General features: G+C 36.8%; 1 protein-coding gene across 1 annotated transcript in view; it reads right to left on the minus strand.

The window, feature by feature from the left end:
- pug (pug C-1-tetrahydrofolate synthase, cytoplasmic) overlaps positions 1 to 21,349 on the minus strand; it is a 329,380-nt gene that overhangs the window by 256,961 nt on the left and 51,070 nt on the right. Inside the window, exon 5 of the mRNA XM_090376599.1 lies at positions 15,331 to 15,407. Within this exon, the coding sequence (XP_090232725.1) occupies positions 15,331 to 15,407 (77 nt within the window). The remainder of the gene's footprint in view (positions 1 to 15,330; positions 15,408 to 21,349) is intronic.

Raw genomic sequence — 21,349 nt, forward strand, 5'->3', positions numbered from 1 at the left:
GTCAATAAATCAACGTGGGTCCTCTTTGCTATCTGTCTGCACTGCACAGAAAACTTCATATCTACCTGTATCATAATCTCCAAATCCTTTTATTCCTCTACTGTTTTTAATTCAAACCTACCACATAAATATGTTTTTTCAGGCTGCTACTCTCCATGTCAAGTATAAAACACAGCTGCCACTATTCTGACCAAGTCGTCCTGAAAGAGTGCTGCTTGGGACTGTTCATTAATCACTCTCCCAATCTTTATGTCATCTGCAAATTTTGGCATCACACCCCTCTATCTCTTCATTAATGTCATTTAATAAAATCAGAAACAATAGTGGCCTCGGAACCAGCCCTTGGAGGGACACCACTAGCTCAATACAAAGAGTAACCATTAATCACAATTTTCTACTCCCTGCATTGTGGCCACTGTATGATCTATCTAAGAATCTTACTTATGATCCCAACATGTTCCAGCTTATACAGTAACCTCTCTCATGTGGGGCTGCATCAAATACTTTGCTAAAATCCAAATATATAATATAAGAATTGTTTCTTACATCCAGCTTATGACTGATTGTATCAAAATAGCTAACCTGGTTATTTAAACATGATTTTCCTTTAACAGAACAATGTTGTGTATCTTTCAGAATTCCATTTATATATGAATGTCCCTGTGCTGTACTCTTGATCATTGCCAGAATAATTTATATGAAGCTAGCTCACTTTGCTCTCAGAACCATCTTCATGTATTGGCAAATACTTTGCCACTTCTCTAATCCGATGGAATCTCTCTCTCTTGCTCTCCTGAGTCCAAAGATACCATCCTAATTAAACAATGGTTCAATGCATTCTCTCACCACCTCTCTTAAAATTGCTAAGTAAATGCCATCAACTTCAGGGGCTTTGTCTTTAGGCTCAAAAGTTTTTCTAATAAATTTTTACATTTATATTTTTGATATATATTAATATTTTAATATAGGGTTGGTAGTCATGGAGAGCAGACATGTCAGTTAGTTCTGCAGGTTATATTCAAGAGAATTAAAGGAAAATGAGTTTAGTAGACAGATTTTTATTTTTCCTTAATTTGTTTAAATATCTTATAATTTTATAAATTTAATTCTTGCCTTTTCTGAAACTAATTATGCAAAGTTACATTATTTTTAATATCTCATAAGTTTATATTTTTAAGTTCAGCAGTTGATAAAGTTTAGTTTAATTAATTACTGTTACTTTTTCAACTGTATTAATTATTGCAACATTTTTCACTGCTTAATTATTTTAACATTTTTCACTGCTTAATTAATGTAATATTTTGTTACTTTAAATTCTGTTATATTAATTTTGTTAACATTTTGTAGGTTTAATTCTTATCTTAATAATGGTTACTACAAGATCTACTTCAAATACTTTGAGGATATCATGTTTCAGACAGAAATGGCCATGGGCAATTCCCATATAAGTTATGAGATCACCACTTGTATAGCCTCTGGTATGCATTCAAGATCAGTCTAGTTTCTTTCCTTTCTTCTCTTTGTTCCCAATGTGAGGAGCATACTGATCTCATGTTAAAAATCTGAATGTTACTTAATGAATTTGAGTTGTTGAAACAATGGATAGTTGCCCTAGAGCAGCATTTCTCAAACTGTATTCTGTGGAACACTAGTGTTCCGCAAAAAATCTTAGTGTATACCACTTTTGATTTTTTTTTTTTTTGATTATTAATATACTGGCATAGACTAATAATCAAATAGACCACAGAACACTTTATTTTCATGGGCTTTGCATAGAGGTAATGACATCTATGAAAAAGTAGCAATGTGGTGTTCTAGTATGCCATTTAGCCTGGAGTACATGGGTTGAAGGAGAGGAGGAAGCGAACCAATATCATAACTAAACTCACTTCCTTGTATAAATTTTTTTTTTATAATTATTAGTATTTCGAAATATTATTATTAAAATATGTGACCATGGATTTGTGGTTGAAAAAAGGAACTTTAATCATCAGCCTTTTGTTCCCCAAAAATCCGAAGTGAAAAAACAGGAACCAACTAATAAAAGACCAAAACAAAAGTATAATGACAGTTCTTTGAATTTCAACTTTACATGTGTTAGAAATAAAGATGCTCCTGATGCACAATGCGTCATATGCAATAATATATTAGCAAACAGTTCTTTGGCTCCTGCTAAACTTGTGTTTTGTAAATGTTCCGTGAATATGTCGTGAGATGAAAAGTGTTTCATGACTAAAAAAAGTTTGGGAAATGCTGCCCTAGAGACAAAGTGATGCACCCCTCTATTCAAATCCTAGAATCAAATGCGTACTGCTCTGATTCAAGAGGTTTTAGTTTTTATTGGGAAACTCCACTGTCAGGAAAACAGGTAACATTTTCTGTAATAAGGATAGAATCATGGTGTGTATGTGGGGAGAAACAATTAATGGTTTTAATAATGTATTTCTAGATTTTAAGGAGTTAATGCTATGAATCACAATGGGAGGGCCTATATGCTATAAACTTTGTGGAATAACTTAAGGCTTGAGGGAATCTGCAAGGTGGCCGATCTACTAGATAGAAGGAACCTATTTGTAGAGGAATTCAAAAAAAGGTGGTGGAACGGTCTTTACCAATATTATTGAGAAAGACTAAAAGGTTTAGGGAAACTACTACTTGGGGATGGTAATATAGACATGAGTTTGTCTTATAATAGGGGTGAAAGTCATGACGCTACTCAGTGATTGCAAAAGCCAATATTGGCAAGATGTACTAAGAGTAGTGATGTTTCAAATGAACAAGAAGTTAATGCTAGGGAAGCAAACTTAAATATAGCTTCAAGAGGTGTGTCAGGGTAGTAAACTATACAAGAAATAAATTTTAACTAGACTATACACTACACACTTAACTATAAACTATACACTTAGTCTTAACTGTGTCTAGTAGTAGTAGTAGTGGCATGTGATGCAAGGAAGCATGTGTATGAGCTTATGCAGCATCAGCCAAAAAAAAAAAAAAAAATCACACCATTCCCTCCAAATGCCTGTCCAAGTTCCTCATTAAATTTATTCAACCTATTAACTTCCACAACGACAGATGGAAGTTTGTTCCAGCAATTAACCACCTGTTGGCTAAAGGCAAATTTCCGCACATCTATTCTACATCTGTCTTTTCTTAATTTGAATTTATGCCCCTTAGGTTCGTAATCTGAACAATTGGAAGGATCCCATCAGAATTCAGCGTGCTCAACCCATTCAAGGCCTTATACACCTCAATCAGATCACCGCGCAGGTGCCTAGTCTCCAGCCACTGCAATTTGCAGAACTTAAGCCTCTCTTGGTAAGAGGATCCCTTCATTCCCCTCACCAATCTTGTTGCCATTCTCTGCACACGCTCAAGTAAATCTACATCCTTCCTAAAGTGAGGCCTCCAGACCTGTACGCAGTACTCAAGGCGTGGCCTGACCATTGCCTTATACAGAGGGATAATTACCTCCTTTTCCCTGCTAGCAAAATTCCTATATATATCATTGACAAAACCCCATGTCCTGCCCTGGCAGCCTGTCTGCATTGCTCAGAAAACTTCATATCTGCCTGCACAATTACTCCCAGGTCTTTTTCATTTTCTACCACATTAAGTGTATTACCACACAGTTGGTACGTTTCTCTGGGGTTACTTCTACCCATATGCAGTACTTTGCATTTGTCAAGGTTAAACTTCAGTTGCCACTTCTTAACCCATCCGCCCAAATTATCTAGATCCTGTTGCAGTAGCACACTGCCATTACTGTCATTAACAACCCTGCGAACCTTTGTATCATCTGCAAACTTCGACATTAAGCCTGATATACCTTCATCAATATCATTGATAAATATACAAAACAACAGTGGACCTAACACTGAACCCTGTGGGACTCCAATAATAACATTAGTCCACGAAGAGCAGCACCCATTGATTACCACCCTCTGCCTTCTCCCACTTAACCATCCTTTTATCCATTGTAGCAACTTACCCCTAATACCATTCTGCTCCAATTTGTACAATAGTCTTCCATGCACAATAGTGTCAAAAGCTTTCCTGAAATCCAAATATATGATATCAAAATTATTTTTTGCATCCAGTTCCTTTGTAACCACATCATAATATCCTATCAAATTTGTCAGACAAGACTTTCCCTTAACAAACCCATGCTGTGTCTGAATTATTGCTGCAGTCTTGTCTAGATGATCCTGCAATGCATCTTTAACCAGTGACTCCATTATTTTACCTGGAACAGAAGTTAAACTAACTGGTCTGTAATTACTCGTGTTGTTGTTGTTGTTGTTTGGTTTTTAGGAGCATTAGCAACTAAGGCCATATTGCTCCGGTGCGGTGGTCATTCCCTGACCTTTCCGCATGCTTCGTATTTGGTGGAGACGGGCTCGAACCCCGGTCTAATCAAGAAGCATGTACTATGCACTGCTGCTCCTTCCCACCTGGCTACGGAGGCGCCAATTACTCGTGTCACCCTTCGATCCCCCTTTGTGAATTGGGGATACATTTGCACATCTTCAGTCCGTGGGAACCTCCCCTGAGTCCAAGGATGCTCTCATAATTATGGCTCAGGGTTTGCTTAGTTGCTTTGCCACCTCCTTTAATATAACTGGATAGATCCCATCCACCCCAGGTGCTTTTCTTATGTTTAACTTCAACAATTTCTCCTCCACTTTGCTCTCAATTATTACAAAATCATTAAGTATCCTGCTACAATTTGATAACCTTCTGCCATTTTCAAACCTTAATAATTCCTCACGTGTGAATGTAGATGCAAAATACTCATTCAGTTTGTTTGCTATCTGAGCAGGATCATCAACAGTCGAACCATCGATGTCAAGTGGACCAATCAGATTCATCCCCTTCCTTTTAGACTTTATATAAGTAAAGAAATCCTTGCTGTTTTTCTTAGCATCTTTTGCCAAGGATTTCTCGTAATCTGCCTTCGCCTGCCTAACCTCCTTTGTGACCTGATTACAGACTAGCGTATATCTGCCATAGGCTTCTGAGTCGCTTGATAATTTATATGCATCCCATGCATTTTTCTTCCCTGTTATGAGTCTCATTAGTTCATTAGATAACCATTTAGGCCTAAACCTTGAAAAATATAATAGTAATGTCAGGAGTGTTATCGATAAAATGAGTGAATTTGAACTCCTGGGTAGGACAATTAACATTGACATAAGGGCTAATGCAAACATGATGCTACCCAGAAATAAGGGACGATGAGTTTCACTATGTATTTAGTAAGGATAGACAAGATAGAAGGGGGAGAAAATATTCTTCCAATCAAAAGCAGTTTGAATGCAACAAAAGCTTTCTCATATTCAGAATTTAGGCATTCCAGCATAGCATCTATGTGGTATGAGGTAAACTGGACACAAAAGTAAAATAAGAGTAGGTGATTTGCTATGAACTAGAAGAGTGTGAAAAGTACGATCAGAGCCTCTACATGTACATGGAATGGGCAAGCAAGGTGCAAACGTCTCATTATGGATGATTTTAATTATCCCCTTATTGATTGGAACAAGTAGGGGGAAAACTCACCCTGGGGATTCAAGTAGTGATATAGCACTTTGCCAATGCTACAATTAGGGTTAATGTTGCCAATGTTTAACTTTTCCTAATGTTACAATTAGGATTATTTGCCAATGCTACAATTAGGGTATTATCATTGGCAAGTGCTATATTACTACCTGAATACCAGTACGCCCTAATATTAAAATAAAATAAAATTACAAAATAAAAAAATAAGTAAAATGACAAATCAACAATTATCCTCAGTAGTAAAAGCACAATGACTCCTCCACCCAAGGGAATGTAACAACCACAACACATTAAAGCTGCTTCCAAATAAATAAAATTAGCCAAAAACATAGAACTCAGAAGCACCACCTCTTCAAACGGTGAAATGAGTAAAAGGGTAAAATGAGAGTGGAAGATATGCTATAAACTAGAAGAGTGTGAAGAGTATGACAAGAGCCTCTACATGTACATGGAATGGGTTTACAAAACTGCTTCAGCAAATTGATAGTGCCAAGTTATTCATTTCCAAATTTTGACCAGTGGCCCAGGAGATAAAAGAATAAATAAGAATAAAATAATATAGTTAATAAAAAATAAATTAATCATGTAGAAAAATTATCAAAAAAGTAGACAGCTGCACTACTGATGCATTCTCCCTTTATTTGTGCTTGAATTTTAACACTTCTAACAATTGTAGTGGCTGGAGACTAGACACCTGCGCAGTGATCTGATTGAGGTGTATAAGGCCTTGAATGGGTTCAGCACGCTGAATTCTGATGGGATCCTTCCACTTGTTCAGATTACGAACCTAAGGGGGCATAAATTCAAATTACGAAAGGACAGATGTAGAATAGATGTGCGGAAATTTGCCTTTAGCCAGCGGGTGGTTAATTTCTGGAACAAACTTCCATCTGTCGTTGTGGAAGTTGATAGGTTGAATAAATTTAAGGAGGAACTGGTCAGGCATTTGGAGGGAATGGTGTGATTTTTTTTTTTTTTTTTTTTTGGCTGATGCTGCATAAGCTCATACATTTACTTTCTTGCAACACATACTACTACTACTACTACTACTTCATGTTTGGTTAGATTTATTATTCAGAGACTGGAGAAATCCAAAAACTATCAATCTTTGGAGAAATCCAAAAACTATCAATCTTAGGAGAAATCCAAAAACTATCAATCTTTGGAGAAATCCAAAAACTATCAATCTTAGGAGAAATCCAAAAACTATCAATCTTACATCCTGAGGTTGCCACATCATTTTGCCTGAGAAAGATGTTAGCTATTTTAAGCAAAAAGTCTCCATCTCTTTAGTTAAATGTAAGACATAATTTATACCATGATTTGTGAAAGTAAAATTACGAGGAAATTTTTGAAAGTTTTAGCTTCAATATAAGAAATGACAATGTGAATTAACTTAGCCATTAACCTGTTCTCTCTCTCTCTCTCTCTCTCTCTCTCTCTCTCTCTCTCTCTCTCTCACACACACACACACACACACACACACACACACACACACACACACACACACACACACACACACACACACACTTTATGAGTATAAGTCCTGATTCAAAGGATGTTACAAATCTTCCAATAACACTGTAAATGTAAAAAGTAACATGTAAAATGTTATGAAAACACCCAATCTTGACTAATTTTATGCTGCTGAACATGAAAATCACATCAGAATTTGTCAGTTGGCTCTTGTTTTCGAATTACAGTTGGGACCTCATATTAGTGAGTTATTCTACATTATCAACTATGGCTCTCAGCAAAATGCAGTTTCAGTACCACCACATGATAGGCAACTGTCGCCTCACTGCATCATGTGATAAGTTATTGTTGCCTCAAATGGGTCTTCAACTCTGTTGTATTAATCCTCGAATACAGCTAGGTACTGGGTGACTTGTTCTCAGTTAATGGTTGTTCTCTGTGAGATTTCTACATTTTGCCCAGCATTTGTGTTGTGTAACATTAATACGTCCCGTAATTGTGTTGTGTAACATTAATACACCCCATAATTGTGTGTATAGTCTGGATGACTTCTGTTATGTATGTGGTGAAATCACATTAGATTCAAGAAAGCGTCCCTTAACTTGAGCCATAAAAAAGGCCTACTTCTTCTACTTTGGGTGTAAAGTAGGTGACCAGGATAAGAACTGGGCTCCACACATATGCTGCACTACCTGTTCATTAAAAGGGATGTTTTATGCCTTTCGCAGTGCCCATGATATGATGAAGCCAACAAATCCAAGTCACAGACTGTCACTTCTATATGGTGCCTCCTATTAGAAAAGGGATGACAATAAAGAAAAAGTGGACAGTGACTACCCAAATATGCCATCTGCAATTTGTCCCATGCCTCATGGTGAAGTACTTCCTATTTCTGAACCACCTGGTCGTTTCTTTGTACACTTTGATGAAGACAATGATGAAAGTCAACTTGATATATATGCAGCAGCCATCTACATCAAGGGATCCACCATTTTGTCCAAACCTTTATCCTTCTGAACAACATAAGATCAAGAGGAAGATAAAGAAGTTCATAAGATCATAAGAAGTGAGCCTACTGACCTCATCAGGGATCTCGAACTGCTGAAGAATAAGGCAGAGCTTTTGGCTTTAAGGCTACGATTAGCATTAGCATTAGTAGAGGCATTTGATGCAAGAAAGCAAGCTTATGCAGCATCAGCCAAAAAAATTAAAGTAAAATAAATAAATAAAAAATAACCACTTCCACTTCACCCCTCTGTTCGTTCGAAATACCTGTCCAGCCGAGCCTTAAACTTATTTAGGCTATCAACTTCCACGACAAGGGATGGAAGTCTGTTCCACTTACCAACCACCCGCTGGCTAAAGGCAAATTTCCGCACATCTATCCTACATCTGTCTTTCCTCAAATGGCAGAATCTTCTAGATCATTCTGTAAAACTGACATCATTTTGTACTCGAAATAAAGACTATGATAAATTCTATCATGAGGCCCGTTCCCATAGAATGGCAACTATTTATAGACACTTATAAGGTTAGCCTTAAGGCTGTGTTATTACACAATAGAAATATGTTGCCTTCAATACTTCTTGTATATGCTGTACACAAAAAAGAATCATAAGCAAACATGGAGAACATCCTCTTAGGTGTACACTATCAGAAATACAAGTGGCAGATATGTGGTGATTTAAAGGTAATCATCATTTTATTAAGGCTACAAAACAATTGCACTTGGCATGCCTATTCCATACACACATGGTTGCTTTCTCACACAGAAAGCAACCATGTGTGTGTATGGGATAAGCATGCCAAGGATATGACACACTATGAGAAGAGGAGTTGGCCTCAACGAAAATGTTTAACACCTGGAATGAAGAATGTAGCATTTGAACCTCTTGTAGACCTAAATAAAGTTTTGCTTCCACCACTCCACATCAAACTGGGGCTCATGAAAAATTTCGTGAAGGCTTTGGAAGTGAAGAGTCCTGACTTGCAAGAGAAATTGCTGAGACTTAGTATAGAGAAGAATAAGGCAGGCGTTTTCATTGGTCCATAAATAAGGCAACTTTTCAAAGACAACAGTTCGAACGTGTCCTTAGTGATAGCGAGAAATCAGCATGGAAAGCCTTTTGAAATGTTTTGACTGGTTTTGTAGGAAATGTTAAAGCTGGCCAACTACAGGCAGCTTTTAGAAGATCTCATTACTTCTTATGAAAAACTGGGGTGCACCATTTCATTGAAGTGCATTTCTTGCACTCACAACTGGATTTCTTCCCACCAAACTGTGGTGCCGTCAGCGACGAACATGGTGAGTGCTTCCATCAAGACATTGCAGCGATGGAACAAAGATATAAAAGCAAATGGAGTGCCGCCAGTTAGCTGATTATTGTTGACTGGTGAAAAGGGATGCTGCCAAAGCTGAATACAAACAAAAGGCAAAAAGGTCCCGTGTTTGATACCTGTATGTTTGCAGCTACATCTTACTGCATAAATAAAAAATACCTTGTATAAATATAAAAAAATGACTATTTTTCAAAAACAAGAGCCAATCTGCTATTTTAAGTACTATTTCCATGTTTAGCACCCCAAAATCTATAAAGTAAACTTACTTTCATGCTCATAACGAGATATGACCCAAAATTTGTTGTTCAGTCTAACTGCTACCACCTTTACCTTTTTTTTACCTGTTACCTTTTTTTTTTTTTGAAACTCCCAAACATGAAAGGTATCAAAACCTATAGTACTTAGTGCCGTACATGGGTTGAAGGAGAAGTATGTGTGGGGGGGAAAGCCGGAAACTTTGCTCTGGAGACTTAACATGGGTTTCGCCACTTCAAGCCTCCAATAAGAAAAGTGGTGGTATCGCACCGGTTGATGAGAGTCATCTACCACCTGTTTTTCTTAAGTAATTGTAGACAATTTATAATGGATGGCAACATGAAGAAAGATTTAAAAATTGCAGTAGATAATAACCATACTTATCAGCCATTGTTAGATTTTAGTATTAGGACGGCCAATGATTCAAGGAATTGAGTTTTCTCTGCCAGAAAATATAATAATAATAATAAAGAAGATTGGATATGAACTTCACTAGATCCAGTCTTCTTTCTTTCCCTAAGATGTTATATTTATGCCCCCTGGTTATTGACTCACCTATGAGAGAGAGAGAGAGAGAAAGAGAATACCTTCCTCATTAATTTTACTCAATCCCTTTGGTGCTTTATAGACCTCAATGATCTCTCATTAGTTATTATTTCTAGTTATTATTTTATAGTCCACACCTAAGCTGTTTTTCGTATGTGCCTCGATTTTCACTCATAACTAATCTGGTTGCCATTCATTGAATCTTCTCCAGAAGTTGTCTTTTTTAGGTGTGGTCACCAGACCTGAATACAGTATTCCAAATGTGGTCCAACCATCATCTTGTATAGAAGAATAATAATGTCCTTCCACCAACTAGCAAAGTTCCTATTAATCATTGACAGGACACTGCATGCCTTCTTAATTTCCAGTTTACATTGTAAGGAAAATTTCATGTCAGTGAATCATAATGCTAAAGTCTTTTCATCTTGAACAACCACTTTTAGCTCCTCTCTCTCTCTCTCTGGCTTATACGTGGCTCCATGATTTCTTTCCTCAAATGCATAATCTTACATTTACTTGCATAAAAACTTCATGTTACTAATTCAATTACAAAACATTTTGTCATCCAAGAGGCACTGTTTATGGATGCATGTGCATATTAATTTTAGGTCAAAAATTTCCATGCTGTAGTATATAATTTTGTAATCATGATATACACTCAGTGATCACTGAATTATGACCATCCCATCTGTAAAGGAGTATGCTCATAGCTTGCCGTATAAAAAGCAGAACAGCTCCATTCACAAGAGCAGTGGTAAGTGCATGAGGTTGTACAAGTCAAAGTGATAAAGCAGCACTTATGGGACATAATAAAAATATCACTGAATTTCAAAAGGGCTTAAATTGAGGGAGCTCGTGCATCATGTGCTTCCATATCAGAAACAGCATACTTTGTTGGATGCTTACAGCCCACTGTGGTTAAAGTGTACAAAGAATAGTGTCAAACAAGTCAAACCATGACCTGCCAACAGCATGTAAAGGATTACACAAGGAGGATGTCGTGGTGAGTGAAGGGTGCAGTGCATTGTATAGGCTTGATGGCAAGTCACTGCTGTGAGACAGCTGACATCTCAACTATCTCACAGCAGTGAGATGGGGAATGCAAGAACAGTATCCCAAATAACACTGTGCCACACACTCAGATATATAGTGTGCCACAGCAGACAACCCAAGAGATGCCCTCTTCTAACAGCTGATCACTGTTGATGGCAACAACACACTGGTTGTACACTGGAGGACTGGAAATGAGAGTGGTGATCAGATGAGTCCAAATATCTGGTGCAATACACTGATGGACATCTCTGTGTGTGTCCATGGACCTACTTAACCCGAGGGGCTCACATTTGGTGAGTATGGGCTTGGCATACCCAGGGTCCTGAGCTGGATATCATCATTCTTCTCTTTCTTGATGAATTCCCTCTACTTCTGACTCTTCTCTCTCTCTCTCTCTCTCTCTCTCTCTCTCTCTCTCTCTCTCTCTCAGGGTAATTCAGAAATTTTTTTTTGGCTAGTGCAGCATAAGTCTCAGGCTTCCTTGCACCATAAGGCTAATGATAATAATAATAATAATACTGTGCATGGTCCCCACTATTCAGGCAAGTGGCATCGGCTACTTAATATGGAGCATGTTTTTCGGGCAAAAACTAAGACCCCTAGTGTCCATGGACCAATGTTTCACTAGTGAGGTCTACCAGCAGCTCTTAGGAGACCATATTCACCCTGCCACGTTGCATTTTTTCCAGCAGTGAAACAGGATGTTCCAATCTCAAAAGGGCATAAATACTGGATAATGCGCTGTGTCGTCGGACCCACACTGTGCACGAGTGGTTCAAGGAACACAGTGAAGATATCACCCATACTGGATTGGCCTCCAAATTTGCGTGAAGTCCTGAATCCAATTGAACATGTGGGATGTTCTGGAAGAGGAAGTGAGGCATATGAACATGCAATCATCATGTATTCCAATGCTGTGGAAAGCCTTGCAGGCAGCATGGCTACAGATCTTTATGGATGTCTTCAGATATCTAGTGGAGTCAATTCCTAGGTGAATAGTAGTTGTTATCCATGTGGTCCAAAATGATAGTCAGGTGGTCATAATTCAGTGATCACTGAGTGTATATGTAAGTAAATTTATGATTTTACCACATTACAAGTTTTCCTTTCATTTGGCAGATAATCTGCAGTTTCAATTATCAGGGGAAAATTTATTTCCCAATCTCTGGATACCGTACATCCATAGGGTGAAAGCTTCCTTGAGAATGTTAAGGCCCTACATCTCCACAGATTTTTTTTGTTTTTCAAGTTCGTCATTTTTTTTTTCACTTTACTGAAGTAATGGAATATCATTACAGTTCACAATGTCATGCTGTTATTTGTTTGTGTTTCTTCTGAACACAACATTTTAAGGTTAAGTTTTAAATTGACGTTGTTAACGATGAATATATTCCTTTGTTTCTTTTTATTATGCCTTATATTTAACAATACGAAATTTTTAGAAATCTTCAAGTACCTTATATTTACTAGTTTTAACATTCATTTTAGGATGGTTGTTTTGCTGCTGTTGAACTCTCCTCTTATCAATTATATTTTCTTGCAGTTGTAAAGAAATTTGTTTTCCTTGAGTAATACCATCCTCTTTCCATATCTTGATATTCATTTGTGTCATGCAAATAAGCATTTTAGTAGTTACATGAAGGTGGTTTTGCTTAGGGTTTTATAATAGATAAGTTTTTTAAGGCAATAAATCATTTTATTATTTTCAAGCCTTTATAAAAGAATTGTTTCAAAAGTAATGCTTGTTGGTTTATAGCTTCTAAAATATAATAAATTTGCTTACACTCCAATCTTAAATATATTTCTCCAATATATTTAAGATTGGAGTGTAAGATTGGAATGCAAACAGTCAACAATGACACATATGTTGACTGTTTGCAGTCAACATATGTGCCATTGTTCATCTCAGGTGGAAGAAGTAGGATTTCATCCATGAGTTATTCTGGGTTTTTTAGCTGCAAAATGTGCAATTCACATAATAAATTGTCAATGATATAAAGGAATTTTGCTAGCAGGGATAAGGGGGTGATTGTCCCCTTGTATAAGGCAATAGTCAGGCCACACCTTGAGTACTGTATACAGGTCTGGAGGCCTCATTTTAGGAAAGATGTAGAGCTGCTGGTACGAGTACAGAGAAGGGCAACGAGATTGGTGAGTGGAACAAAAGGTTGGTGTTACCAAGAAAGGATTAAGTTCTGCAAATTGCAGCTTCAGGAGACTAGGCACCTGCGAGGTGATATAATTGAGGTGTATAAGGCCTTGAATGGATTGAGCAAGCTGAATGCTAATGGGATTCTTCCTCTTGCTCAGATTACTCACCTGAGGGGGGCATAAATTCAAATTGAGGAAAGACAATTTTAGATTAGATGTGCAGAAATTTGCCTTTAGCCAGCAGGTGGTTGATAATTGTAACAAACTTCCATCTGCTGTAGTGGACGTCAGCAACTTAAATAAGTTCAAGGCAGAACTAGACAAAATACTTGGAGTGGATGGATGAGTGGAATGGGAAGGGTCTTTTTCTTTTTTTTTTTGGCTGATGCTATATAAGCTTGCTTTCTTGCATCATATGCCCTACTAATGCTAATGCTAAATATCATATTATAGGAATTTATGCACTATGACTGAAGCAGCTGATGAACCAAAAACTCATAAAGCAACTGTGACATTTTTCAACCCAGTGTTGAAATCCAGTTTGGTAAAATTCAACAGGCTGATGTCTTGATTTAAGTGCCACTTGATTTCCTCTATATCATTAACATTGCCCACAATTATTGTTCTTCACTAAACCAAATAAATGGAAGTCATAGGATGCGAAATCAATGGTATGGAGCTGATGTGGACAAGAAGGTGATTGTCCCATTGTATAAGACAATAAGTAGGCTGCATCTTGAGTACTGCATACAGGTCTGGAAGCCTCATTTTGGAAAGGATGTGGATCTGTTGGAATGGTGCAGAGAAGGGTAACAAGATTAGCCAGGGACACAAAAGGGTACTCTTACCATAAAAGACTTCAGTTCTGCAAATTGCAGAGTCCAGAATCTAGGGCATGTGTTGGGGGTGGTGGGGATAATTGATTGAGGTGTTTAAGGCCTTAAATAGATTTAGATGAACATAAGGGAACAATACACAATACACATAAGGAAACAAATTTAAAGTGAAAAAGGATGGTTGTAGGACAGAGTTGATAAAATTTGCTTTCAACCAGAGAGTGAGTGATTGTTGGAACAAACTTCCATCTGCTGTGTTGTGAAGGTAGGTAGTTTGAATAACCAATACTAACACTAATTATCTAGCCTATTTTGGAAATAGTTTCAGTTGTGGCAAAAGACAAGTAAGGATGAGTATTATCATGGTGTAGTGATATAATCAATATCATTTTGATCTCTTTCTTCTGGAAGGCACTCCTAAGCTTCTTTAGTATAAAAATGTTAGAGTCACTGATGACAGTTTGGCCATGCTCCAAGAAATCCTTTCATTTCCTCTATTCATAAGAATCGTACTTCTACTCATTTTCGGTTATAGTCTGTCACTATAGTAAAAAATCTTCCAGGTTGCTGTTTGTCCTTGATGCATATTTCTCCCTGCTTAAATTTCTTCATCTACCTTTGAAAACTGATGACATTAAATATTTCTTTCCAATGCACATTAGTCAGTCAATTATGGAAGTTAATCCTGCCTTGAAGAGGAATTCAGTAATAAATCTATAGTTCAGCTAATATCCATGGTCAATGTTTGCAAGTGATCAATATGCAACTGTTGACCAGGAAGCATTAATTTCAAAAAAGTCCATGTGGACACTTATGGTATATGCATACAAGGCATTTTTGTAGCCCCAAACCAACATCACCTTGTCCCTGTTCATCAAACAGCAGCAGGGAGCCAATTCATTTCAAATATTTCAAATACTTATTATAACCAAGAATCTTAACAGAAGCCATATGCACAAATATATTTCCCACCTAATAATAGTCTGCACACTACTTGGTATTTCTTCACATAACAATGAAAAATGGTCAAAATGGGAAATATGCTTGTCTGCACAGCTTCTACTAGAAAGCTAGAATTTCATAGAAAAGAAACACTCTGTATATATATACATACCCATTCACATCTTTGCTAGGAACCACTGTATTTCTAATATGATTGATATTGATTGGGTTAATGGAGTCCAGAGGAAACTAAAAGTATATACATTTATTTAGAACAACTTAAACAGTAATACAAATTATTGAGATATTTAAAATGAATATAAAATTTATGCATGAACATCTGGATGCCATTTTTCATACGTTTTAGTCACTAACAAAGCTATCTTCTAAACTCTGAGTATATATATAAGCCCAAAATTCTGAAGCAAAATAGTTACTGTAGAATTCTAACAAGCTAAAAATAAAATCAATAAAAATCACTGGAGGATAGCTAGTTCAATTCCTTGTCAAGAGATCAGGCTCATGACATTTTCAGTATTTTAATGAGTATTGGTTCACCAGAAATTACAATTTGAAAAATTACCTTAGCAGCCTTGGAATAATAAATACATCTATGTATGGAAATTAAAGATTATGGAAACTTGCCAGCAAACCCTGGAATGTGCTACAGCAGCACATTGAGTAATTGAGTGATGAAAAAGGCCAGGTCACTTTTTTCATTCCAACAGAAAGATTGCAAACCAATGATTCAACTTTTATTACTCTTAATAATTTGTGGAAACAAACTATTAGAAGTGAGAGGGGCAAGTCTCTTGATTCCATCAACATGATTGAGTGATTAAAAAGTGACCTAACTTTTCTCATGGAAAAGAATATAGCAGTGAACTGTTTTGTTTCAATTATGTTGATAATTTTCAATTCATTTGCAATTAAGAGGCACTCTGTGGCTTATAATTGACAATGTCAAAAGTGCCTCTAATTGTGACTTAATTGAAAATTATCACTATAATTGAAACAAGACAATTCACTTACAAAACAGTCCTTCAATGAATTTCAAAGTACATATATCCTGCAGTTGTTCATAATATTTTATGCAGGTGTTATTGCTCATTCCAACATGGAGTGCTGTCAATTTGATGGGAATCTGCATAAAGCAAAAGTAAATTACATGAATTAATTGCTTTAATAATAATTTAGTTCTTTCAAGAACTGAATCTGTTAAGTTGTATGGATAAAACAATAAAAACAGATGAACCCTACTGATAAAACTGAAATACAAAGGAGGCAAGTTAGTGAATAAAAAGAAATGGCTTTTCAGAATATGTGAAAGCAAATCACAATTATCATACCTAGTTTTTGTAAAGAACTGAAAAGCCAAATATTTTGCCAAAGATTACATACTGAAAAATGAAAGGCACCCCAATTTCAGATGAATGGTTAACCTACAACCAAATCGTAAATTTAGGAGGAATAAATTTAAACCATTTAAAGGTGAGACATGAATGCTTCATTGATTCTGTTTCTGAGGCACACGTGAAACAACACACCGAATGTTAACGCAAATGAATGGCAAAATTCTAGTAAAGCAAATACTGTAAATGGCAGTTCCAAATGATTGATTCAGAGACATCGTGAATACCTCTGAAGGCAAAGAATATGGATGCGTTTTAGATGTTTTCAATATCAGAAATATTTCTTTATCAAACTATGAGAATTAATCCTGTTTCAATTGATTTTTTTCCCTGTTTTTATTTTCAAATTGTTTTCAATTTGCATCAGAAGAAGTTTACGTTTTCAATAAAATGCAGCTGAAATTGAGTTTTAATTTAAAAAAAAAAAACTCAACCATATAATTATATATCCCTCTAAATTTTAACCAATAGCCCAAGGAGGTACCCCTGCATTAAACATTTGGTGAAGAAAAAATCATTTTGTAGCTTTCTTCTGTGTGCATGCATTTCTCCACTGCAGGATTCTTGTTTTGAAAATTTTGCGTCTAGCTGCTGTCTGCTTTTGTCAACTTCTCTAACAAAACCTTAAAAATATAAATAAATAAAAAAAAAAGGTTGAGGTCTGGTTAGGTTAGTAAAATTGACTGCTGAAAGCATTAAACAGGATATGAAATGTCCAATCAATAGAAATGTTGTATTGTTTCCGATACTTTCCAATGGAAAAATGCACTTAATCTGCATTTCCCAATTATTTGTAATCATTATTTAAAATTAAAAGTTTATTCAAGATGTTTCTTGTTGACAATATGGAAGCCTTGATAATTATTGTGTGATTACAGTTGCTCTTTCTTGAATTAAATGCATTTTAAATTTACTCAAAACAAATTTATTCTTAAAAATATATATATAAATGAAACCTCACATCCACACATTTCTGGTGCTTACATACTTGCAGTTTCCAGGCATTGGACACAATCATAGTGACTGACAGTAGAAGATCATGCGATGGTGAACAAGCAAACATCGCTGAGTAGGTAGCATTAGCAAGTGACTGCTGCTGAAGCCGGCTCTCAATGACTCTGATGAGTATAATAAGAAACTGTACAGGGAAATAGAGTGGGCCAGTAAATCAGAGTCTTATACTGGGGGATTTTAATGTTGTGTTGTGTATACTGCTGCTGCTGCTGGAGCAGTCTACAGACTTTGCCAATCAGTTTAGCCCATGCTTGCATTTTGCTAAGATTATTTATTGCTAACTGCTCTGAGAAACTTACATTAGCAAAATTTCAAATTTAGAAAATAAATAAAATAAGTTAGGTAATGTACATAGTGCTTTACATTTCAGGCATATTCAATTTTTTCTTAAATTAATCGAAAATATTTGATGCGATTAACAGAGGTGAAAGGTAAATACAGTACAGTTATCTTCTTATCAATTACTAAGATTATAACTTTATAGAATATTTAATAAAACTCTATAGTTTTAAATTCTCTAAACTTAGCAATTCAATTTAATTAAAACAGCATAATATGTATTACAGTTTGGTGTGACATAAGCATTGGGAGATCAACCTTGAGAGTAGGAGTGTGTTATAGGTCTAATGACTCTGATGAGTATAATAAGAAACTGTACAGGGAAATAGAGTGGGCCAGTAAATCAGAGAGTCTTATACTGGGGGATTTTAATTTTCCAGATATTGACTGGAATTTGTGGGTTAGTCACTCATAAACTAGCAAGGCTTTTGTGGATTTACTGGATGATTGTTTTCTACATCAGCATGTTTGGGAGGCAACTAGAAGGAGTGATACACTTCATCTGATTATCAGTAGCGATTCGTCATGCATTAAGAATCTGCAGATAAAGGAACTTTTTTTTCTGTTAGTTATTGGCACATCAGCTTCCGTGGCCATAATGCACCTCCCAAAGTTTTTGTATTTACTCTGATCCAAGCCCGAGGCGGGATTCGAACCCACGATCTTTGGGTTGCCAGGCAGGCACTTTGCCCACCCGGCTAGCTCAGTCGGCAGATAAAGGAACCACTAGGTGGCAGTGATCAGTGTGCTGAAGTGGGATTTACTCAAAGAGGTAACTATCAACGGGGGTAAAGGGAAGGGTTTTTGCTTTCGTAAAGGCGACTACAGTGGACTGAGACAGTATTTAAATTCTATGCGGTGGGACCAACTGATGATGTTACCAACAGCAAATTCAAAATGTGAAGTATACAAAGAACTTATCTTGGAAGCTACTAGGCTTTACATACCAACTAAGGAATATTGTTCAAGGTTTAGGCCTAAATGGATGTCAGATGAACTAATGAGACACATGGCAGAGAAGAAAAATACGTGGGATACATATAAATTAATGGGTGACATGGAAGCCTATGATAGATATAAGCTGGTCTGTAACCAAGTCACAAAGGAGATTAGGCAGATTATGAGAAATCCTTGGCAAAGGATGCAAAGAAAAACAGAAAAGAGTTCTTTACCTATGTAAACTCTAGAAGGAAAGGGATGAATCAGATTGGTCCATTGGATATATTGATGGTTTAACTGTTGATGATCCTGCTCAGGTGGCTAACAAACTAAATAAGTATTTTGCATCTACATTCACACATGAGGAGTTATTCAGGGAGGGGAATGCCAGAGATGAATTAAACTCTGCCAGTGAGCTAGATAATTTTGTAATAACTGAGAGGAAAGTGGAGGAGAAATTGTTGAAGATAAACATAAAAAAGGCACCCAGAGTGGATGGGATCTATCCAGTTATATTAAAGGAGGCAGCAAAGAAAGTAAGCAAACCCCTAGCCATAATTATGAGAGTTTCTTTGGACTTAGGGGAGGTACCCATGGACTGGATATGTGCAAATGTGACCCCAATTCACAAAGGAAGATCAAAGGGCGACACAATTAATTATAGACCTGTTAGTTTAACTTCTGCTCCAGGAAAATTAATGGAGGCACTGGTTAAAGAAGCACTGCAGGATCATCTAGACAAGACTTCCATTATAACTCGGACACAGTATGGTTTTGTTAAGGGAAAGTCTTGCCTGACCAATTTGATTGGATACTATGATGTGGTCACAAAGGAACTGGATGCAGGGAATAACTTTGATATCATATATTTGGATCTTAGAAAGGCTTTTGATACTGCTGCACATGGAAGACTGCTGAACAAATTGGAGCAGTGTGGCATTCGAGGTAAATTGCTGCTATGGATAAACAGATGGTTGAGTGGGAGAAGACAGAGAGTGGTAATCAATGGGCACTGCTCGTTTGTTATTTGGTTTTTGGGAGCATTAGCAACCAAGGCCATATTGCTCCGGGGATATGCGGTGGTCATTCCCTGACCTTTCCGCATCCTCCATATTTGGTGGTCATGGGCTCGAACCCCAGTCTAATCAAGAAGCGTGTGCTATGCACTGCTGCTCCTGCCCACCTGGCTATGGAGGTGTCTGGATACCACTCATCGTGGACTAATGTTATTAGTGGAGTCCCGTAGGGTTCAGTGTTGGGTGCATTGTTGTTTTCTGTATTTATAAATGATATTGATGATGGTATATCAAGCTTAATGTCCAAGTTTGCAGACGATACAAAGGTTGGCAGGGTTGTTAAGGACAATAATGACAGTACGCTGCTGCAACAGGATCTAGAAAAGTTGAGCAGATGGGCTGAGAGGTGGCGAATGAAGTTTAACATTGACAAATGTAAAGTACTACATATGGGAAGCAGTAACCCCGGAGTAACGTATCAATTCTGTGGTACTACACTGACAGTGGTAGAGAATGAAAAGGACCTGGGGGTAATTGTGCAGGCAGATACGAAGTTTTCTGAGTAGTGCAGACAGTCATGGTGTCTTGTCAATGATATACAGGAATTTTTCTAGCAGCGATAAGGGGGCGATTATCCCCTTGTATAAGGCAATGGTCAGGCCACACCTTGAGTACGGTATACAGGTCTGCAGGCCTCATTTTAAGAAGGATGTAGAGCTGTTGGAACGAGTACAGAGAAGGGCAACAAGATTAGTGAATGGAACAAAGGATTGCTCTTACGAAGAAAGGCTTAAGTTTTGCAAATTACAGTGTCTGGAGACTAGGTACCTGTGTGGTGATCTGATTGAGGTTATTAGGCCTTGAATGGTTTGAGCATGCTCAATGCTGATAGGATACTTCCTCTTGCTCAGAATAATCACCTGAGAGGGCATAAATTCAAACTGAGGAAAGACCGATGTAGGATAGATGTTCGGAAGTCTGCCTTTAGCCAGTGAGTAGTTGGTTGGAGGAACAGACTTCCATCCGTTGTTGTTGAAGTTGATAGCCTAAATAAATTTAAGGCTGAGCTGGATAAGTATTTGGAACGAACTGAAGGGTGAAATGGGACCTTTTTTTTTGTTTTTGTTTTTTTTAGGCTGATGCTGCATAAGCTTGCTTTCTTGCATCATATGCCTCTACTAATGCTAATTACTCTACTCCTATATACTTTTTTTAAAGTCTCGTCTCTGTCTCTCTTGATATATATCTTCACAAGTGACACCACATTCGTGAGTCATACATAACAATATATGCTTGTGTGTATTGTTATGTACAACTTAAAACATGTTTAACCTATGAATTTCTTTTTTCTATAAAACCATGTGGAAAAAAAAGAAATAATAATTGTCCAATTTCCATTTGCCGATTTTAATGAGATTTGGGATAGTTTGATAAATCTTTCTAAAAGAATTAAATATAGAATTTCATGAAA

This window comes from Mastigoproctus giganteus, chromosome 6 (assembly GCF_048544385.1).
Source record: "Mastigoproctus giganteus isolate SK-2022 chromosome 6, ASM4854438v1, whole genome shotgun sequence".
NCBI lineage: Eukaryota > Metazoa > Arthropoda > Arachnida > Uropygi > Thelyphonidae > Mastigoproctus > Mastigoproctus giganteus.